This window comes from Drosophila rhopaloa, unplaced genomic scaffold (genome assembly GCF_018152115.1).
Source record: "Drosophila rhopaloa isolate 14029-0021.01 unplaced genomic scaffold, ASM1815211v1 contig_167, whole genome shotgun sequence".
Taxonomy (NCBI): domain Eukaryota; kingdom Metazoa; phylum Arthropoda; class Insecta; order Diptera; family Drosophilidae; genus Drosophila; species Drosophila rhopaloa.
This window is the reverse complement of record NW_025335047.1, coordinates 8045419-8064940: the sequence shown is the minus strand read 5'-3', so window position 1 is coordinate 8064940 and position 19522 is coordinate 8045419. Positions and strand designations below refer to the sequence as shown.

At 39.4% G+C, this 19522-nt stretch overlaps 3 protein-coding genes across 3 annotated transcripts; 2 read left to right on the top strand and 1 right to left on the bottom strand.

Annotated features, from left to right (window-relative positions):
- Nucleotides 1-1098: 1098 nt before the first annotated feature.
- On the top strand, nucleotides 1099-12655 carry LOC108050723 (putative surface protein SACOL0050). Its single transcript, XM_017132523.2, is given in 8 exon segments — nucleotides 1099-1521; nucleotides 7781-7849; nucleotides 7908-8240; nucleotides 9199-9256; nucleotides 9643-9714; nucleotides 9774-9918; nucleotides 9920-10296; nucleotides 10365-12655. Coding segments are annotated over 7 exon segments (1122 nt in total). The 5' UTR covers nucleotides 1099-1521; nucleotides 7781-7840; the 3' UTR covers nucleotides 10493-12655.
- Nucleotides 12656-12766: 111 nt separating this feature from the next.
- Nucleotides 12767-18263, bottom strand: LOC108050722 (activin receptor type-2A). Its single transcript, XM_017132522.2, has 6 exons — nucleotides 17791-18263; nucleotides 16126-16311; nucleotides 15872-16048; nucleotides 14637-14782; nucleotides 13751-14566; nucleotides 12767-13690 (listed from the first exon to the last, which is right to left on the bottom strand). The coding sequence occupies exons 1-6, from the start codon at nucleotides 17834-17836 to the stop codon at nucleotides 13511-13513; spliced, it is 1551 nt and encodes a 516-aa protein (XP_016988011.1). The 5' UTR covers nucleotides 17837-18263; the 3' UTR covers nucleotides 12767-13510.
- Nucleotides 18264-18308: 45 nt separating this feature from the next.
- On the top strand, nucleotides 18309-19167 carry LOC108050724 (histone H4). The gene is made up of 3 exons (XM_017132524.2): nucleotides 18309-18388; nucleotides 18603-18815; nucleotides 18877-19167. Exons 2-3 carry the CDS (start codon nucleotides 18636-18638, stop codon nucleotides 19006-19008), a joined length of 312 nt encoding a protein of 103 aa, XP_016988013.1. The 5' UTR covers nucleotides 18309-18388; nucleotides 18603-18635; the 3' UTR covers nucleotides 19009-19167.
- Nucleotides 19168-19522: the final 355 nt, after the last annotated feature.

Here is a 19522-nt window from a genome sequence, read left to right as displayed (position 1 = left end):
TTAAAAATCATATCGCTGTTGACTTGCACCAATACCAGGACAATTCACTTTGTTCGCCCCCCAAAAGCAGGCCACAAAAATGCTGAAATGCAGAATTCTGGTGGGAATAACCAGTAGCCAGCATTCATCCTCGTTGAGCTGCCACTAACATCCGCCACTCGAGGGCGTACATGCATCCACATACTGTAGATTGAAAAAAAAACCATATATGTATATGCAAGGATTCGCACTAAGCCGGCATCTCTTAATTCACACTCAATGGGCCGCAAAAATCTCTTGCTCCGCTTCCGATGCGTACGCTCTGCATAGTATTTTTCCCAGCTGACTTGCCGTTCGCGTTACATGAACACCCACTCCCACACAGACACCGTTACAGACACCGACACAAGCACAGATGCGGACACAGATACCAATACATGAGCAGGGCAGACAACATGGCCACAATCAGTCGGCCATCAGTCTCTGGCCTGCACCATTTCCGGATCCGCTCCGCTCTGTTGTTTGTTTTGTTTTCCAACTGTAAATGTAATGCAGCGAGAGATGGCTTGGAAACTGAGAGAGCAGAGCTTTTAGGCAGCTGAGAAAGAGAGAGAGGGAAATAATGTAAAATGCCACAAAAAATGTATAGTTTTCAAATACTAGATTATGAATTTAAAATTATATATTTATTAAGGCTATAAGCTAACTTTTTTTTAAAAGCAAGCGAGTTAAATCAATTTGAAACCTATAAGATATTGTGCTAGCCACAAATAAAATAAATAAACAGATAAAATAGAAACTCAAATGTATGATCTATACCATAAATAAAAAAACTCCAACCGCAAAAAAGTTGACTAAATAAAATATCAATTAAGAATAATATTTATATTTTAATGCAGTGAGGTGAGAAAATACTATTTTAATAAAAATCTGTCAATGGCACAATATACCCTTTCAATTGTAGTACACAGGGTATTAATAAAAGCGAGAGAAAAGCTAACTGGGAGAGCAAGCTGGCAAAAGAGAGCGGCAGAGAGGCGAAAGCTTTCTCTTGGGCAAGGTAAAAGCGAACAAGTGTGTATAAAAAGGACATTTCGTTCAGTCGTCGACTCTGTTAATTAAGCGAAACTGCGACGCAAAAAGGCGGAACGAATTTCACTTCACCGAAGGGAAAAACGCTTCCACTTTCCGCTGCAACAAAGTATTTAAAGTTTGTTTTTCTCGTTGAATAAATAACCAAAGATAGTGCATCTGAAAATTGGAAACAAGCACGTAATCATTGAACCAAAATCGAAGCACTCGTGTTGTGTGTGTGCAAAAAAAACTCCTGCAATCATTTTTGCAGCTTCAACTGCGTAGAAGCCAGGAAAAACACACGTTAATTAGTTTCTACCCACGCCGCAGAATCTTTGATTCGAGGAAAGTCCGGGGACCCAACGTTAATTAATCCTGGGACTTGCTGGCTTCGCAGCTTGAAAAAAATCCAGGAGGCTGGAAATGCATTAACCAAGTGGACGAGACCCCGCTCGTAAATATTTAAAGGTAGGAGAAGGTGCCCTGTCAGCAGGCCCGTAATATTTATGCCAGATTTCCCCCCAAACACCGCCACGAAGAGGACGCATTAACCTTCGTCCTTGGCGGGGATTGTGTGCTCTTCTTGTTGGGATTTTAGTAAATTTTAATTATTTATTTCTGCCACTCGAGAGCAGCAACGGTTGCCACATGAGAGTGCCGAGTACTCAAAACTTTCTGCACAGCGAGGCATTTTTAATGATGTGCTAAACGATCAACTCGAGGCCCCTATAGATTCTCACCTCGCAATGCGGACTTTTACCCTTTGGGGTTTCATTCATTATTATAATTCAAAATACAAATTCATTTTAAAAGATTGTTACGCTGTAAGTTTTTGAAGACTTATATTCAACTAGCCGTACACGAGGTCTTTTAAACAAATTAAAAAAATATTGATGAGTTTTTAAACGTTTTGGACACCAATCATAAATATATAGAATATTAACTTTAAACGTGCTTCGGATAGGCCATGAATAAGCTGTATTATTTAAAACCAATTAATTTGGAAAAGCGAAAAAAAATTACATATAAAAAAATTTGTATGTTGATTGTCCACGGTCTTTTACGAAATCAATTTTATTTAATTATAACTGAAATGTGTGCCTACCTTATACTTTATGCCAATATATCAATAAAATACAAATTATTTTTGATGTATAAAATTTCATTTCACAATTAAAAATTAAATAGCGATTCCAATCTGGTTCATTTAATTTGAATTATCGCTCTGATCAGCGTTCAGATGGACAGAAAACTACATTAAAAATTGAACTACATTAAGTTAAAACGGAAATGTGTGTTTTAATTTGTTATTGTTATAATGGGAGTAAAATTATCGCATGATTTTATTTATAACATTAAAATTCGGAATGGGAAAGATTTCAGCAAAAGATCAATAAACAAAATGCCCACAAATATGTAATATTTTTCTGTAACTTTAAGAGCCTTATAGTTTTACAGCTTGGTAGCTTAATGCATATAGTATTTCTCTGGTGACTGAATTCGTTGCACTGGTTTTTGTTTCAGGCTCTTCTTGGCCTGTCACCAGCGTCTTTGGGTCGAGTTGGCGGGCACTCATAAATATTTCAAGTTGTCAAAGCAGTCCTAGTCCTGTGTGTGCAAGAGAGTGTCCTTTTTTTGTTTGCCAGTGTGTGAATAGCCGCAACTTGTTAGCGTGTGTGATGCACAAATACCAGCAAACAGCCAGCGCTTCCGCTTGGCTTTCTGTGTCAGCCAGCGGCTTTTGCACCCTCTTCATCGTTTTCTTGGCCGAGAAGCCTTCGCATTGTTGCTATAATTTTAATTACCACTTGAGCGACTTTTGCGCCGTGAGTCAGTGAATGAGTGTGAATGAATAAATGGCAGACGACAGTTGACTAAGTGCAGGCTAGAAAACATTTGAAATGCAGGGTGCACTTCGCATATATGTATAAATTCCTGTTTGGGTATAATGCGGAGACGACAAACAAAAGCCTGGCAATACAATGCGAACAATTCCCGAGCCAAGCCGCATTGTTATGGCAAAGCCACAGTCAAGGCAGGAGTATCAGATGCAATATTGCGCATACGTCTCGTATGGCGGCCAGTCAAAGTTATGCCATGTTAGCCGAATGTAACTCAGCATAATTGCTTATTTACCGCTTCGGTGGCCAACTAAACCGCACTCGGTTTAGACACAGACGAATAGATAACCATCCCCATCCGCCGAATATCGATTGTAATTCATACAAAGCCAATGACCACAGCGAAACGCCCACTGTCCGTCCTTGGGTGGAGCGGCTGTTCGGGGGGTGGCGGCAAATTAAACTTTTCCATAGACAAGTTTTTCGGTCTACAGAAACTTTTTCTTTGAAATATTCAAATACCTACGGAGCGATAAAATATGAGCTCGGTTTCGCATCCCAAAACGTCCGCTTTACATGGCTTTATTCCAAGGAAATAAAAAGTATATATATGTACGTACTTCTGTTAAAGCAGACTTTAATGTTTCCTAGTTTTGCCAATTGAACTCGTGAAATTTTCATGGCTAATATTAAAGAACTTTTTGCGGTCTTAAAGTTTAAGTTTCCATTGCAAAGTTTTGGCATAATTTATGTTATTAGTTGTCAATTCAATTGAGTGGAATCGTATGGAAATTTTTATCAGCAAGTTAACACGGATAAAAGTTTCTTTATAGTTTTTGGATTTCAATGAATTTTTAAGACCTATTTCGCAACAGAGTATTTGAAACTAGCCTAGACCCCCTCTGAAGCTTACACAAGCCAATTTACTTTGATTCAAAGAGCCAAGCTTCCAATGAAAATTCAGCTGGCATTGCAAACGAAAGGTACTTTTTGAGCACTATTACAATAATATTTGGGCAACGAAAAACCAGTTAAATGGCCATCGCTTGGCATCCACTCAAAGTCTTGCAAACGTAATTGCAACAGCAGCAAACGATAACAACGTTTTTAGGACGATCATTATAATCATGCAATTTGGCCCACGTCCTTTTCAAGGACTGAAGACTGGCAAATGGCGGAAATATTCGCAAGGATTTGTTATTACAGTTTGCAAAGTCGTTTGACTGTACAGTCACACACCCATATATATACTTTATCATAAATTCGCCTTTTATTGACAACATTTTGCCATGTCACACTACAGAGCGAACAAAAATATCATTAAATTTGGTCGTAAGTTCGGCAGGTTTTGTCATAAAAATGCATCACAGCTGACACACGAAATATTATGTATGTTCCTGGGTAATTTTTTTAAAAAGTTGTAAGACCTTTTAAATAAAATATTTTTGGCCTTGTAATAAAATAATGTAAGCTTTGATAGTGATTTATTTTAAATATTGAAATACAGCCTTTTCTATTTTTATCTCAATATTTTGATATCTTATGTGGCAACTTAACACTAAGGGCTTAATATAAATATATGTTAGTGATTTGATTTGATACTGATATGGTTTTTTTTCTCTGCATCAATGGGCCAGCCTAGATGGGCTCGCCGGCAGTGTTTGCCGGCTAAAAAATGTATTATAAGAAAAACTCATTAACGGCCCGTGTTGTGACTGGCCAGTGGCAAGGACCTTCGGTTCGGTAGCTTCTGCTCCTTCGGTTGGTCGGATGGTTAGTTGTTGGCAGGCGACGGGTCTTCGACTACGTATTGCATGTTGTTTTGGCTCAAATAAGCCCCAACAGGCCGGCAATTTGGCAAACATTCGAATGGACCTAGCTGGGGATTGGTATCGCCAGTCGCATTTAAGTGTTTGTTATAAATTATTCGGCGCATTTACAAACTGGACAACCAAATTGCAGTAACAGCAATGGCTTTTTATGCAATTTTACTGCACTGTGGCCGCCATCTGACCCCATGACGCATTCGTGCATTTGTATGTATGTGGCACATGGTGTTTCACATACATAACTTTCCGGTTCGCCGACTTTAAATTGGGTTCACCCCAAATCGGGGTTTGTTTGCCGTTTAAAGTCAGGTAAGGTCTGCTCTAGGATCGCAATTCAATTTGCTGGTAGACATTTTAATTATGCAAATGAAAATGGTTAGACTACGTTGCCAGCACCTGTTTGTGGTCTCATCGTAGAAAAAGTTTTCCTTTTCCCTCCCCAAAACTAGTCATCGCAGGCATCGACAATTTTGCAGCAGTTGTTCTGAAAACACTTTAACTTAATTAATGAGCGTTATAAATATGGCTATTATTTTCGATAGCAAAATGGCAACTATTAAGATTTCTCCATAAATAATGATACCAATGTCGTTATAAATGGTCGATAGCAAATTGGCCACTATTAAGATTTGTTAATAGGTAATGTGTTCTTTTTTTTCATTTAATGTGAACAAACTGAAAATAACTAAAACAGTGTTATAATTCTTAATTCATTTATTATTAGCATTGTTCTGTTTTCTTGTCTCCTAAGCTGGTTTAAATTCTTTAGACTTGCAACACAAAACTTTAGTTTGTAACTAGTGTCGAAACTTTCGAAACTTTGAATCATTCTGAGGAAACGTATTTAAACTTGTTTTGAAATTAGTTTTTCCACTCGTGTTAATTGAGCTCTACTAAATAAGTTAGTGCTTCAGTTCGAAAAAGTAAAGGGTTTATAAAAGCAAAACTAAAACTGTCATGAGAACTGATGCACATGTTGAGTAGTCGCAAAGTACTTTTAAAAGCTTTTTCTGAAAATGCAACATGTTTTTTTCGCAACCTTGTAAAAGTCTGTGCCGAAATTAGCAAAAAATGCAGATAAACGATTGAGAATATGGCTGCAGACCTCCAATAGAGTTGCGTGACAGGATGGGCCAGACATGTCTGACATTTGGAAATGCCAGAAAGGATCAACCGACGAGTAAACAAATCGCAGACAATTGACTGACTGACGTGTTGTTTGCAGATACACATAAAGAGAAAGAGTGACGGAGACGGGCAGCCAGCAGTTAGGATTCAATGCATTGGGTATAAAATACAATTAAGGGCCATTTGGAGCAGTAAACAAGCAATGAACAGTGGAAGCCATGTCAGTTATGGCTTCAGCACGTCGCAAGATGTGCAATTATGGGTATTGATTTTGCAGCTAAAAGAAAACAGCACAGAAAACAATTACAGTGCCTATGAGATTTATTTTAAAGATTCGACTATTTTAAAAATCCCTGAAAAAATCTTTAGTCTTATGCAATTTTAGATACAAATATAAATGATTTCTTGATAGTACTGAAACCAAATATTCTGTAGTACGTTTTATTGGTCGCATAGCTTTCAAATCATATACAGTTTTAGATACAAATATATGTATTATATTAATTTTTGTGTATATGGGTAATCTTTTAGGCTTTTAAATTTACGCAAAGTAAAACAAATACTTTTTTTTGCTGTGTACACCACAAACCGTAGAGCCATTGAGTAAATCATTCGCCTGTCAAGCATTAAAGCAAATTTATTGTTTTTAATGATGGCCCTCGAGTCCTTGACTGCGAGTCTTTTCAATTATTGAAAGGAGCAGACAGCCGGGACCACACACACAAATATACTAACGCACAGTGGCGGATCCTGGATTTGGGTTTTGGGGGGTTGGGTTGGGTTTCAAAACAAATTGTTTGTAGAATACCCTATTTCATCACTTTTAAACAGAGTGGGGGGCTCGGTGTCTAAACATCACCCTCTCGGCAACGCTACTGCTTACACACACTACTTGCATACACTGCTTGCACACACCCACACAGACACACACGCTCTCTCATGCGGCTGTCTGCTAATGCTGCATAAATAACCGAAAAATTCATTGCATACCTCGAGGCGTGGTGCATGTCGCTCGCCAATTAAACACCCATCCCAGCTAAGAACGCCAACAATTCCGCTCATTTGCCCTCCTTGCTCTTGGCTTTCGCAGCCGGCAAATACTCGTATGTTCGCGTGTCGAGCTGGCCTATTCAACTAGTTGGCCAAAGAAGAGCCGCCGGCAGGGTTCCCCGCCCACATCACACCCATCAACCACATCATTGAATTTCGCTTTTTGTGCGGAACACTCGGAGCATTCCACTGCCGGAAAACACACAAGATAAGACATTTTCCACTCTAATGTTTGAATTTAAGGATTCAAACTTTAGGTCTTACGTTAATCTCCGTCGTCACAATTTTTAATTTATAACTTTTTACTTGAAGAAGTTGTTTAGGATATCAAGCCATTTAAGGCTACTTTGTATCCATAAAATTTCTTTCTCGTTAATTACGCTAGGTTAAGTTCAGAAGGCACTGAATTCCAGTGAATAAAAATAATTAAAAAAAAAAAAAATGGATATCAAGCCCAACAGATATTATAGATATTTTAAATATTTTTGTTTTGGATAATAAATAACACTTCACTAAATAAAGCAAGGTCGAGAAAATGTATACTTTTAAAAAACAGTTTTTTATATACTCTTTCAATTTTATGCCCCAAATTCGTTGAGTGCAACTGGCTAAATTTATCTTTTCGGTTAGTTGGAAAGCGAATGTCTGCGCTCATCCAGCGGAAGTGGAATTAGCATTTGACATTTAACGAATTTTCTACGCTCTTTGTTGCCTTGTTTTTTTAAGCCGACTTGGCCTGAAGCTGAAGGTCGAAGGTAGGGCACTGGCAATCCAATTAGGGATAACCATCGAAATCGATAGCTTTGCTGCACTGCGGTCTCAGGCAATCTAGATCAATCAAAATTCAAATTTATTCCCCTTTTCCAATTGCTATTTCAGACAACCCAATGAAAATGCTAAATTGAAGATTGCACAATTTTGAAATTTCTAGCAGAGATCATGTCAAACGTGAGTACATGGAGGGAACTTAGTATCTCGGAGCAGGCATCTAAATCACTCTTTGCAGCTCCTCTTCATGGACAAGTCGAATGGCAATGGCGTATATGCGGTCAGGCCAAACAGCAGTGGCAGCCACATGGACAACGATAATGGTATAATTGGAGCAGGTGCCACCACCTCAACCACAGCAACAGGAACAACTGGAACAGGTGCATCAACGGCCGTGATGGCCGCGACGAACACTAACAACATAAACATAATGAACGGGGCAGCCGCCGCAGCAGCAGCTTCCGCTTCCGGTCTGCCCACTTCCGCATCCAGCGAGGACCTCAGCCAAAGCCTGTCCGAGTATACGGACGCCGACGAGAGCATATCCGCGCCCACTGAGTTTCTGGCCGAGGTAAGAGAAATTCAGGTTAACCACGTTGGAGTGTCCATCAAAGAAATCTTATGCCTGCCACAGAGTGAAACAACTAAAGTTTCTTCAAAAACAGAGCAAGTTTTAGTTTCTGTTTCCGCTTGAGTGGGTTCTTGGGGGCTGTTAATATGAAAAAGGTTTCAAAAAGAAAAGAAACAGTACTTTACAATATCCAATTTTCGATACCCTTAAAAAAACTACAATTTGGCAACGAAGATTTTGCATTCATAAGACAACTTTTAATATATATTGGTAAAAGGGCAAACTTAAATATGTTTTTTTCAATGAATATAAAAAAAATATACAAAACTTCTTAACACATAGCTAATTTAAGCCAATATAAAATTTTCAGAGGGCTTAATTCCGTTTAAATAATAAAATACTTAACATTGAGGCATTTTGTTAAGACTAATACCAACATAAGACTGCCCAATTTAAGGTATACAACAAATATTATATCAACGTTGTAATCCTATGGTGCTATTATTTAAAGAACAGCTGTTGTTCTCTATAAATAACCCACATTTTGTTCCACTCATTATCATTATCTAAGCGTGGCACACTTCCCCTTTTGTTGCTCAACGCCAACAACAAAGAGGATCCTTGGCAGGGAACTTATGCAAATGCAAATTGCTGTGCTGCCAACGGAGATTGCGGATTTAAGTTAAAGTCCTTTCGGAAGGATTACGGCACCGAGCGCACTTGGCCAGCTTATTGATTGCTAATAAATTGCTTTCGAGCGCATTCAACTTTCAGCAGAGTCAACTTTTTTGTCCGTCCCACAATGTGGGCCAGTGAATTGAGATCGAGGGGGGTGGATATATACTTTATAAGCCTTTTGTTGTTGAGATGTTATGAGAATTTCAAAAGGATTTGATGGCATTCCCTTAAACGTGTATTGTACATGTACTGTATTGTGCGTTTCTTGTTTCTCCTGCAGTTCCTGTCTGCCGTGATGCTGAAGGACTACAAGAAGGCATTGAAATATTGCAAATTGAGTGAGTAGAATAAAAAGCAGCTACCGAAGTATGTCACCTTATTTTCGAGAGCTGCATTTACAACTTTGTTTTGTTCAGAGATGCGTTTATTTTGTTACAGCCATAGATTATATTAAATAAAATCAATAATAAGTTGTATGGAAGAGTCAACATTAAAACAGCACGTAAATTAATTTAAAAATGGATAACCAGTATAAATAAATACACTTTACATTTTCTTATGAATCCAATTATTAATTTAAAATGTAACTATAAATGCCATGTAATGCATACTAATTAAATAGGTTGAGTCAGACATCGAGCTTAGCACGTTAATAAACTAATAATGGAAAATGTTTGTTCATAAATATCTTACACAATTTATTTTTTTATCTTTTCCTGTTCAGTTCTCCAATACGAGCCCAACAATGCCACGGCCAAAGAATTCTATCCACTCATCCTAGAAAAGTTGAGGGCAGGTGAGTGAGCTGATGAATAGCCACTAGTCACTCAATTAATCCTTATCTGTTTGTCCCAGTGACCACATCCAGCGACAGCGATGAGAACTATAATAAATCTTCGTCACCTGACCTGGCATTGGATCTGCATGCCTCCGATGTGGAGGCGGATGCCGATGGCGATGAGGGAGGCGATGCCGACGGGGATGCGGATGCAGATGCAGAGCGATGGCAGCGTGAGCAGCAACAACTGCTCCGAGGAGGAGGATAATGGATGGGGTGACGACGAGATAGACAACGTGGATGTGATGGATGGCGAGGAGGAGAGCAGCAGCAGTGGCGATGACTTCGACCTGCCCATCGACGATGCAGGGCAGGATCCAGTTGCTTTGGCAGTGCACACACATCACACCCACTCGCATTCCCATTCCCACAACGATTCAGGATCCTCGAGGAACTCATCGAGTGGCGGAGGTGGTCGCAGCGACAATACCACACATTCCTACTCCAGTTTGCTGCTGGAGGAGGAGGACGACATCGTGCCCGTGAGCCTTAACTTTGGCCTCAAGGAAAACCCAGCAGCTGACCTGGATGTGAGCAATGGTAAGTTAATTAAGTTACAATTATTTAGTTGGCATTAACTAATAATGTTTCACTTATCCTCATTTCAGGCAACAAAGTGCCCTCCGCGTCGTGCAGCGATTCGGAATCCCCAACAGAACCGCTCACCCAGCGATTGGCGGCCATTCTCCGCTCCAAGTGCGGCGTATCCGCTGGTGGGTCAGAAGATCCCTACTAAATATATACATATATATATATGAACTTAATCCAACACTGTGCAGGAATTATTTTGGTGTGGATAATACTGGCGATCTGCTTACAGAATGATAATGAGAGTTTGATTTTTTACCTGCTGCACAGTGGCATCTATATATTCTTGTATAACTCTATAAAGACACTCCACCCCTTTGCCCGGCTAGTCTCTCCACTAGTGCGATCGCTTTACGAACCTAGAAACCGTCCCTAACTGCATACTCTCGTATCTCGTATATTGTATCTCCAATTGCAAAGTTTTCTCCCTAGGACAAACATATCGTACAAACTCTATAAGTACTTATATACATCAATACCTATTTATACTATATATATTGTATATGTTTAGCCTAGATTTAGCCACAGAGCCCAATAAAGATATACTCGATACCGTAAGCTGCATATGGCGAGGGATTAGGTGATTATACACACACATGGAATGCGAAACAGAATCAGTATAGATTTACATAGATTTACACGTATATATTTTAGTAAGACACCCATTCAGAACGCACAGGACTTGGAATGCTTTACATATTTGCATTTGATAGAGATCGATTTTTTCCCCGGGATAAAGAAAGAGAGATACGGAGCTATAAGGATAAGTCTGATAGGTCTATGGAGCAGACACAGGAGGAACGAACGAACGTGGAACTACAATTGAAATGGTCCAAAGTCACAAAACTACGTAGAAGATTGTAAATATATATATTTTGTATTAATTAAGCCTGTACTCGAGTCTCTATATTCGTTCGATTTCGTTAAGTTAATGAGGGATATAACTCTAAAAACTTCCCCAAGTAATAAATATTATATTTACTTAAAATTATATTATTCATATTAATATTTGTATCTGATATGTGTAGCTCTTGGATAAGTTTTCCTATCTGTACTGTTGAATTATATAATCCAAATGGTCTGTATGTTTATGAAGGACAATTGTAATAAAATGTGGCAAGAAAGCTGGAAAACAATTTGCATTTTAATCAAGAAAAACACAGTTTTCATTTGCTGTCAAACATTATTTTATTATTTTAAATCCATTATTATCAAAGATCTCATTGTTAATCGTAAACTTCTTATTAACATGACTTGCAATCATTTCGTATATATTTTCTGTTATGGGTTTTTATAAAACTTTGCTGATGATATTCAAATGGGGTTTTTAAAAAGATTTTTATGCCTTTACTGCTCTCAAACTCGTTTACTGTGACTTATGAAATGCATAAAAAATATACCAAAATTGCTGTGGCTTGTTGTTGCCTTGTATAATATTATAAAAATTTCTCTGCAAATCGGTTTGAAATGAGCTATGTATAATATCTTCCACTATCCCATGTTGCACTCTGATATGTAACAAACTACATTGATTAAATATTTTATATTTTTTAGCTCTTTAAATACTGTTTGTTTTTTAATTTGTTTCTTATTATCATCATTATCATTGTTTATGTCGTAATGATTCAGCACCAATGAAAATTATACAAATTAAATACAGCATAACAAAATTCTTTCTATTATTAGGATTATTTTGTTTGTTTTTGCGTAATAAACTATTTTTGTTGTAAGTTGCTCAAAAAAATCAGGTAATGAAGCTTTGTTTGTTTTGTTTCGTGTTGTGTATTGTTTTTAGTTGATATCTTAAGTGACAATCCAGAAATATTTTAGAAGCTTAGCCGTTAATGAGAACTGATGCTGCGCAAAAAATTTTCAAATAACTCGAAAGATAATATATGTTGCCAAGACTCTCTTAAATTACTTATAGATCAAGATACATCTTTCTTGGTTAATCATTTGCACCCGTGCTAACATGGTATGACTTACTGGCTGTTCAACAATATTTAACATACTTACTCATGGTTTTAAGATCTAACTTTCTTACAATGTGTGCTGTCCACTTGGGTTGCATATTCAATTAGATTTATAGATTTAATGCTGACAATGAGTCGCAGCGTGTGCATTATATAAACCTCCTAAGACTGCATGTATTTCATATACCTATGCTTGTGTGTGTGTGGTGTGTGTATATAAAGAGTATAGTTTATATTTGGTAATGTATATGCGCTTAAGTTAGATTCTCGTTAAAAAGAAACTTTCTTTTGAAAACTTCAGGTGTTGCTTGTACTGTCCAGTAGAATTAGAATATAATTATATAATTACACATTTATTACGCTTAAGTGATTTCTGAGGGTCATTGGCACTACGTTTAGAAAATAAAGATCTAAATGGAAAAATATTAAAAATAAAGAAAGTCGGATGGTTAGGATGGAAAGTATTTTTTATTTAAAATACAACATTAAAACACATTCACGCTTGTGCGCAAATAAAAACGTTACGAATAAAAAGTAAAATTAAAACTAAATTATTAAAATTATATGCATTAAACTTAAGATAAGTAGAACTATTACTATATGGAGGCATTCAATAACGCACAATACAAATTAAAGTTAAAAAGGCTTGACAATAATTTTCAACACTTTACATTTGCACCCAAACTACTGCCGGAAGGCAAACAAATTGTACGTTATATGCATGGTTATATATAACTATGTACGGTTATCAGTCAATGAAGTTAATGTGGGATGAGTAACTAAACGCATCTATGCACATAGCGCTACGTCCAACGTTCTTTGTTCAGTTTTGCTTGGTGTACGTTTAAACTGACTTCCAACGGATTTAAGATCGCGGCTCTATGTGGTATGGGTCGATTTGAAATCATAAAACAACGAAACCAAATCCAAGGAAAATGTCTATTATTTTCCTAAAAAACTTCAAAGCATTCACGAAATATATACCACCTTACCGACTTCGTTGTAATTTATCGACCCATCCCACAAAATGTAAACTATAGCTGCTGATGATGGTACTAAAAACTATGAAACTAAAAACGAAACGTCACACGAACGCCATTGCTTATCAAACTATCCACTGCTAAGCGAAAGGCTTTGACTGATTTACTGGCAAGCCACAGTAGCGCTGACTGGTCTGTGGCTTAGTACCGCTTCTATAAACAGTTCGTCGACTCCTTGGCGTCGTCGATGTTGGTGTGGTTCTTGATCAGTAGCTGGGCCGAGGGATACTTGTTGAGCTGCGCAAATCGTTCCATTACGCACGACGAGCTGAGACGGGCCTCGGCGTCGTGGTCCCAACACTCCTCCATGGTGTCGCAGAACACATTAAGGCCCTATGAAAATAAATAAAATATTTAACCATCCCATGAATAATTATAATTAATTGCACTCACGGGATGGGCGCGCCAGGAGCTAAGCAGACGTGGGCGCAGCTTTTTCATCACCACACTCTCTTGGACTTCGTCCAGCGTGGGCCTCTGACCCAACTCCGCTTCGAAGGGCAGCTGGAACTCGCCGACGGGTCCGGCAAAGTCACAACGGGAGACCATCTCCCAGAGAACCAGACCGCAGGCATATACGTCTATTCGCAAGAAGGCGTCCCTATTGAAGTTTATGGCACCTTCGAGCACCTCAGGGGCCATATAGCGGCGGGTGCCCACTTGGCCGTGTGTGTCGCCGCAGGACTTTCCCGGCTGGAAGATCATGGCCAGACCAAAGTCAGCAATACAGGCCGTCAGATCGCTTTTGAGAAGCACGTTTTTGGACTTAAAGTCCCGATGAGCTATCGAAGGCTTGAGCCCATCCGTTTTTGAGCCAGGTATCTCCTCGTGGAGATGGGCCAAGCCATTCGCCATGGACTCGGCAATGCGGCACAACTCTGGCCAGGTAATGGTGTGCGACTTGAGGTAGTCGCACAGCGATCCGTTATGCTGGTACGTGGAGATCAGCCAATACTCCGGCTTGTCCATATGCTTCTCCACGCCCAGGAACTCGAGGATGTTAGGGTGGCGCATGCGCGGCAGCTTGTAGATATCGTGCTCCGTAGTCCAGGACTCCTTTTCCTGCATGCGGAAGATCTTCACGGCCACGTCCTGACCGTGCAGCTTTGCCTGCCACACGTCACCGAACCTTCCGCTGGCCTTTTGCTCCAGCAGTTGAATGGGACGGTTGCTCAGCAGTGGCGACGAGTTTGTAATCTCCGCTTCGTGCTGGAAAGAGGAAAAAATACAATTTAATATCTTAGCCGTTTGGGAGTTAAGTTTGTTAAAATCTACTTACCGTCGGAATCTCGTTGAAGTGCGCCTGCTTGCGGCGCCGGTAGAGAAGCAGGGCCATGCCAACGATGACCATGAGCACACTGAAGACGGAGGTGCCTATGTAGATGTAAATCAAATTGCTGTTGTCCTGCGTCTTCTCCTTCGGCACTGCAACGACACAAGGAAACACACGGGAAAGGACATTAAAGAGTGCTTTAAACGCTGCCTTGCCACAGGTGAACAACATCTCAAGTGGCAGCGTGCACCTGCTGGGGTTGCTATCAAAGGCAAAACGAAAACCAAAAAACGAAAGTTCGCCCCCAATTTCGCATCTCTTTTTCCCCTCATTTTGTTTCGAGATAAAAGCAAGCTATGCCCAAGAACAAAACAACAAAGAGAAGGGCACAAAAGACGCCCTGGCAGCACAGGGCTCGGAAGTCAAAGGCAGCTGCAACACCCCAAAATAAAAGCAAGTAAGAGGACTAAAAATGGAGTCATCCGACTCTGGAATACCCGGTATTAGATACAATTTTTCATATAGTTTTTGGTTCTGACTAATGGGGCAATTTAGTTGGAAAAACCAAAGGACATAACCATGATTTAATGTATCTTTAGATTTTATCGACTGACATAATCCTTTACGACTGAAAATTCATAATCAATCTTAATACTTATTATGTTATAGTGGGTCTTTAAAACCTATTTCATTATTTTCCTTATCAAACTTAAATTCTTTAATAACTCTATAAATCAATACTAGATTAATTTCTTAATACCCACATTAATAATATTATTTGCTAACAAAACAGACTAATTATTTTGGTTTAATTGACTTTGATATAAACAATTCTTGCTGTTACAAGAAAACGCATTATACCCGAGGATTTAAGGAGTACCTTGCTATAAAAATAAAAACGAACCAACGAACGTGCACAGAAGGGCAGAAATTGCAACACATGCGGTTCCAAAAGGGGGTTGCTGAGGACTGGGATGTAGAAAATGATGGGGAGCGGGCGCCACTTCGCGTCGAGAGTTCGTTAACACGAAAAACGTTGCCTCGAATGGCAGGAGAGGGATTTTGTGGGCGTAGCAAAGGCCTTATTTTTTTTGCAACTTGAAGATGCAATAAAAAACGAGTAACAAACTAAAAAAAATATATGCAAACGGAAAATAACGAAATTGGGGTAAACACTCCAAAGACAAATCCCCGCAGCAGCAGCAACGTCAAACTAAAAACGAATCCAAAACGAAACCCACCTTGCGTGGTTGCCTCTGTAGTGCTTTTAATATACTTCTGGCTGGAATTGCATCGCGATCCCTTGCAGCAGCAGTAGTGGATGTTTCCCTGGCGCGGTCCCTCGCTGGTCACGCATTCGGTCTGATTGCACTCGTGCATGTCCGTGAAGCAACCCTTCATCTTGATTTTCACTTCGCCTAAAGGATCGGGAAACGAGGTATCAATTTAGTCACAAATTTGAAATTTAAAAATGCTTATTTGCCACTCGACTTACCAGTTGTTTCGCTGACCGACCAGAGAACATAGCAACTGGGAAGTTTGCCCGCCTCGAGCTTGCAGTATTCAATGCGTGTTTCACATGGTTGGGTAGTGTTGCACATCTTCTCGTCAAAGTGCTCGCAGTGGATCATGTTGTGTCCCTCGGGCAAAATGGATCCGTGGATCCTAGGCAGCCACAAAGCTTAATGGGGAATAATAATGTTTTATGTTAATCATATCAATTTAATCAGTTGCAATATCAAAATAAATAAATCGTAATAAATAGCAGGGCATAAACCTTATAAAAGATCAAAGTTAATGGAATTATCGGTTGGAAGTGCTCAAAGGGTGGGCAAATAAAGCCGAGCCTATTTGGGGAATGGCATTAAAGGGATAGTAAAGGGAGGGCTCTTTATGGGCGCTATCCTTTGTACACATATCGCATGCCCACCAGCAGGAGTGCAGTCCTAAGCTGGGGCCTGTGCCATTGAAAGCCACCCCTTTTTGGGCACGGAATTAGCCCCACTGGCCACACACCAGCCTTTGAGTGGGCATGGCCCCAATGCACGGATATGCAGTGCACAGTGAGGCAAATTATGGGTTAGCCATCTGGGTCACTAGTTAGGCTACATTTACATCAGAAGTTTAACGAAAGTCACAGAACATTTGATCAATTCAAATGCTTACAGCATTAATCAAAATTAAAAAAACAAAACAAGTTAAGAATTATTATTTATTCACTTATCTCACAATCTTTAAATGTGCTTTAAAATATTTATTTAATTTGTATCTTACGATATGAACAGAAATTTTAAATGGCTTATTGCTATAAAAAAAAGGTGTTCAAAACAAGATGTTGCTTCTCCTGTGATATTTTTTGCATCCAGTCCCACTGTTCTTTGTGTAATCGGATCGCTGGCTGTGTGTGTGTACGTAAGCGTGCATGCTTTATAGTAAAGTAGATACATAAGCAGGCACATTATGCTCACAGAAAGGGATGGGTTTAAAGTGGCGCTTGTGGGGAAAAAGGAAACAACAACAACTATAGCAACAGGGAAGAGAGCGCATTGCGCCACAGAAAAAGACAGGGAGAGAGCGAGAGAAAGGGAAAGAGAGATTGGGAAGGTGGAACCAGAAGCTGCTATACAACAAGTTCCTAATGCAGCGCAATCCATTCAAAGAAATACTCAGCGTACACACACACACGGATTAAGATTGGGAATCAGATATCCGATCGATTAATACCCAGCATTATAAGGAAACCCCTTCACATACATCTTAGAAGTAGTTTAAAACTGGAGATATAAATACAAAGGCTCCTTTATTTCTTGATCATTTTTATGTATGCTTAGGATATTTTTGTTAGTTTAAATCTTAAATATCTCTATTAGGTTGACCAATCACGTTTAATTAAAAGACAAAAATATAAAGAAGTAACAAGCATATCGCAAAGCTAATACACCCCTTATCTATGTCAAGAACCATATGATATTAATGCAGTAATAATGCTACGCTGAAGGCTATAGAAAATCACACATGAATGTAAGTGGAGAATCGAAAGCAGCTAATATTGGAGCGGAAAGTCGGGAAGGAATGACAGATATAGTATTGACAACAATGGCGCCAGCAATTAAGGCGCCAATAAGTATGCACCCACACATACTCGCAATACAATACATACCCAGCAATAGCTGCGCCGTTAGATAAAGCAGATCGTATTTGGACATTGTTATCTCTACAACTTGTATACAGCACTCTCTGCGTATACGTAACGCGATTATTCAGTTGTTTGGGGGCTACTGGTGGAGTATTGGTATTATTTTGGCACAGAGTTCCTGTTGTGTTCGCACTTTTATCCTCTTACTCGCACCCGCGACTGCTGCACTATTTTTTCGTGTATACTAAGTGCGTATTGTGTGTGCGCCTCGGCAGCGAATTTGCTGGCCACACGCCGTTTGCATGCTCATTTTCCGCGGCTTTTTCACGACTTTTCACACCGATTCAATCACACATAACAACGGCTTTGGTGAAAGGCTACTACGCGGTGCACTTTACAGTTTTTCACAGGTCTGAGGGCCTGTTTTTCAAGAGTTTTTTAAGCGAGCACGTCTTTTGGTTCTTTTTTTTGTTGCAACGGGCGGTGGTAGTGATGGTCGACTATCGATAACTCGTCAGCGCTGAATTAGTATATACTAAATGCAAGTTCTTAGTGGCAGGTTTTTTCAGGTGTGTGAAGTCTGGTCTCTTTGATCAAAGCATTTCTGTATTTTTCTTGGAAGGTGAGTGTAGTTGCTGGTCAATTAAATAAATAAAAATACAATAAAGTTAAAAAATAGTTTATTTTGATTTAATAATAACTGCATAAGTCTTAGCTCCGGTATTCTTATAAAAAAAAATTGTATAATAAGTTTTTACCTGTCAAATTACCTGTAACTTTTTCACACACAAACATGGCGTCGCTCTACAGTTATTGCGTCTTCTCTTTTCCTTCAGACAATTTCACAAAGAAAAGTAACTCACTGAAAAATGACTGGTCGCGGCAAGGGAGGCAAAGGATTGGGAAAAGGAGGCGCCAAGCGTCATCGCAAGGTGCTCCGTGATAACATCCAGGGTATCACCAAGCCGGCTATTCGCCGATTGGCCCGTCGCGGTGGTGTAAAGCGTATCTCTGGCTTGATTTACGAGGAAACTCGCGGTGTGCTTAAGGTAAGCTAAATTTATACATATAAAACAAAGAAAAAATAGTTAACCCTTGGAAAATTCACAGGTCTTCCTTGAGAACGTTATCCGTGACGCTGTCACCTATACCGAGCACGCCAAGCGCAAAACCGTGACCGCCATGGACGTGGTCTACGCTCTCAAGCGCCAGGGACGCACCCTCTACGGTTTTGGCGGTTAAGCCCTACGCCCTAAAATCTCTACTTAATCGATAACCATGGGGTTAACTTACATTCAAATTACTTGATCGAATTGAACCTTAATCAGTAGTATTCAACACAATCTTAACCAGTCGCATATTCTATAATTCTACAAATAAACGGACTTAATAAATTAAAAACAAGAGAGAACGCTATAGTCGGGTGCCCCGACTATCAGATACCCGTTACTCTGGTATAGGGAGTGCGAGGGAGATGGAGATAGAAACTTTGATCACGCATAACTTTTTAACGAATGGTCCGATTTGAAAAATTTCTTCTACATTTCGATAGGTATTGATAAACACAATAAAACTGCATTTTTACTTTTCCGAAATATTTAAGTTTTTAAAATCGTATATTAGCGATTGTGGGCGTTAAAGGGGGCGTGGCACCTTTTTGAAACAAACTTGCGCTGCGTAGGAACTCCTAGAATCTGCATGCAAAATGCCAATCTTCTAGCTTTTATAGTTTCCGAGATCTCAGCGTTCATACGGA

Excerpts from the sequence above, each read along its gene's own strand:
- LOC108050722 (XM_017132522.2), bottom strand. The coding sequence starts at position 17,836 with ATGTCCAAATACGATCTGCTTTATCTAACGGCGCAGCTATTGCTGG. Across the intron at positions 16,049-16,125 it reads GTCGGTCAGCGAAACAACTG|GCGAAGTGAAAATCAAGATG; the intron begins GTAAGTCGAGTG and ends CCGATCCTTTAG. Across the intron at positions 14,783-15,871 it reads TACAGAGGCAACCACGCAAG|TGCCGAAGGAGAAGACGCAG; the intron begins GTGGGTTTCGTT and ends GTGTCGTTGCAG.
- LOC108050724 (XM_017132524.2), top strand. The coding sequence starts at position 18,636 with ATGACTGGTCGCGGCAAGGGAGGCAAAGGATTGGGAAAAGGAGGCGCC. Across the intron at positions 18,816-18,876 it reads AAACTCGCGGTGTGCTTAAG|GTCTTCCTTGAGAACGTTAT; the intron begins GTAAGCTAAATT and ends GAAAATTCACAG.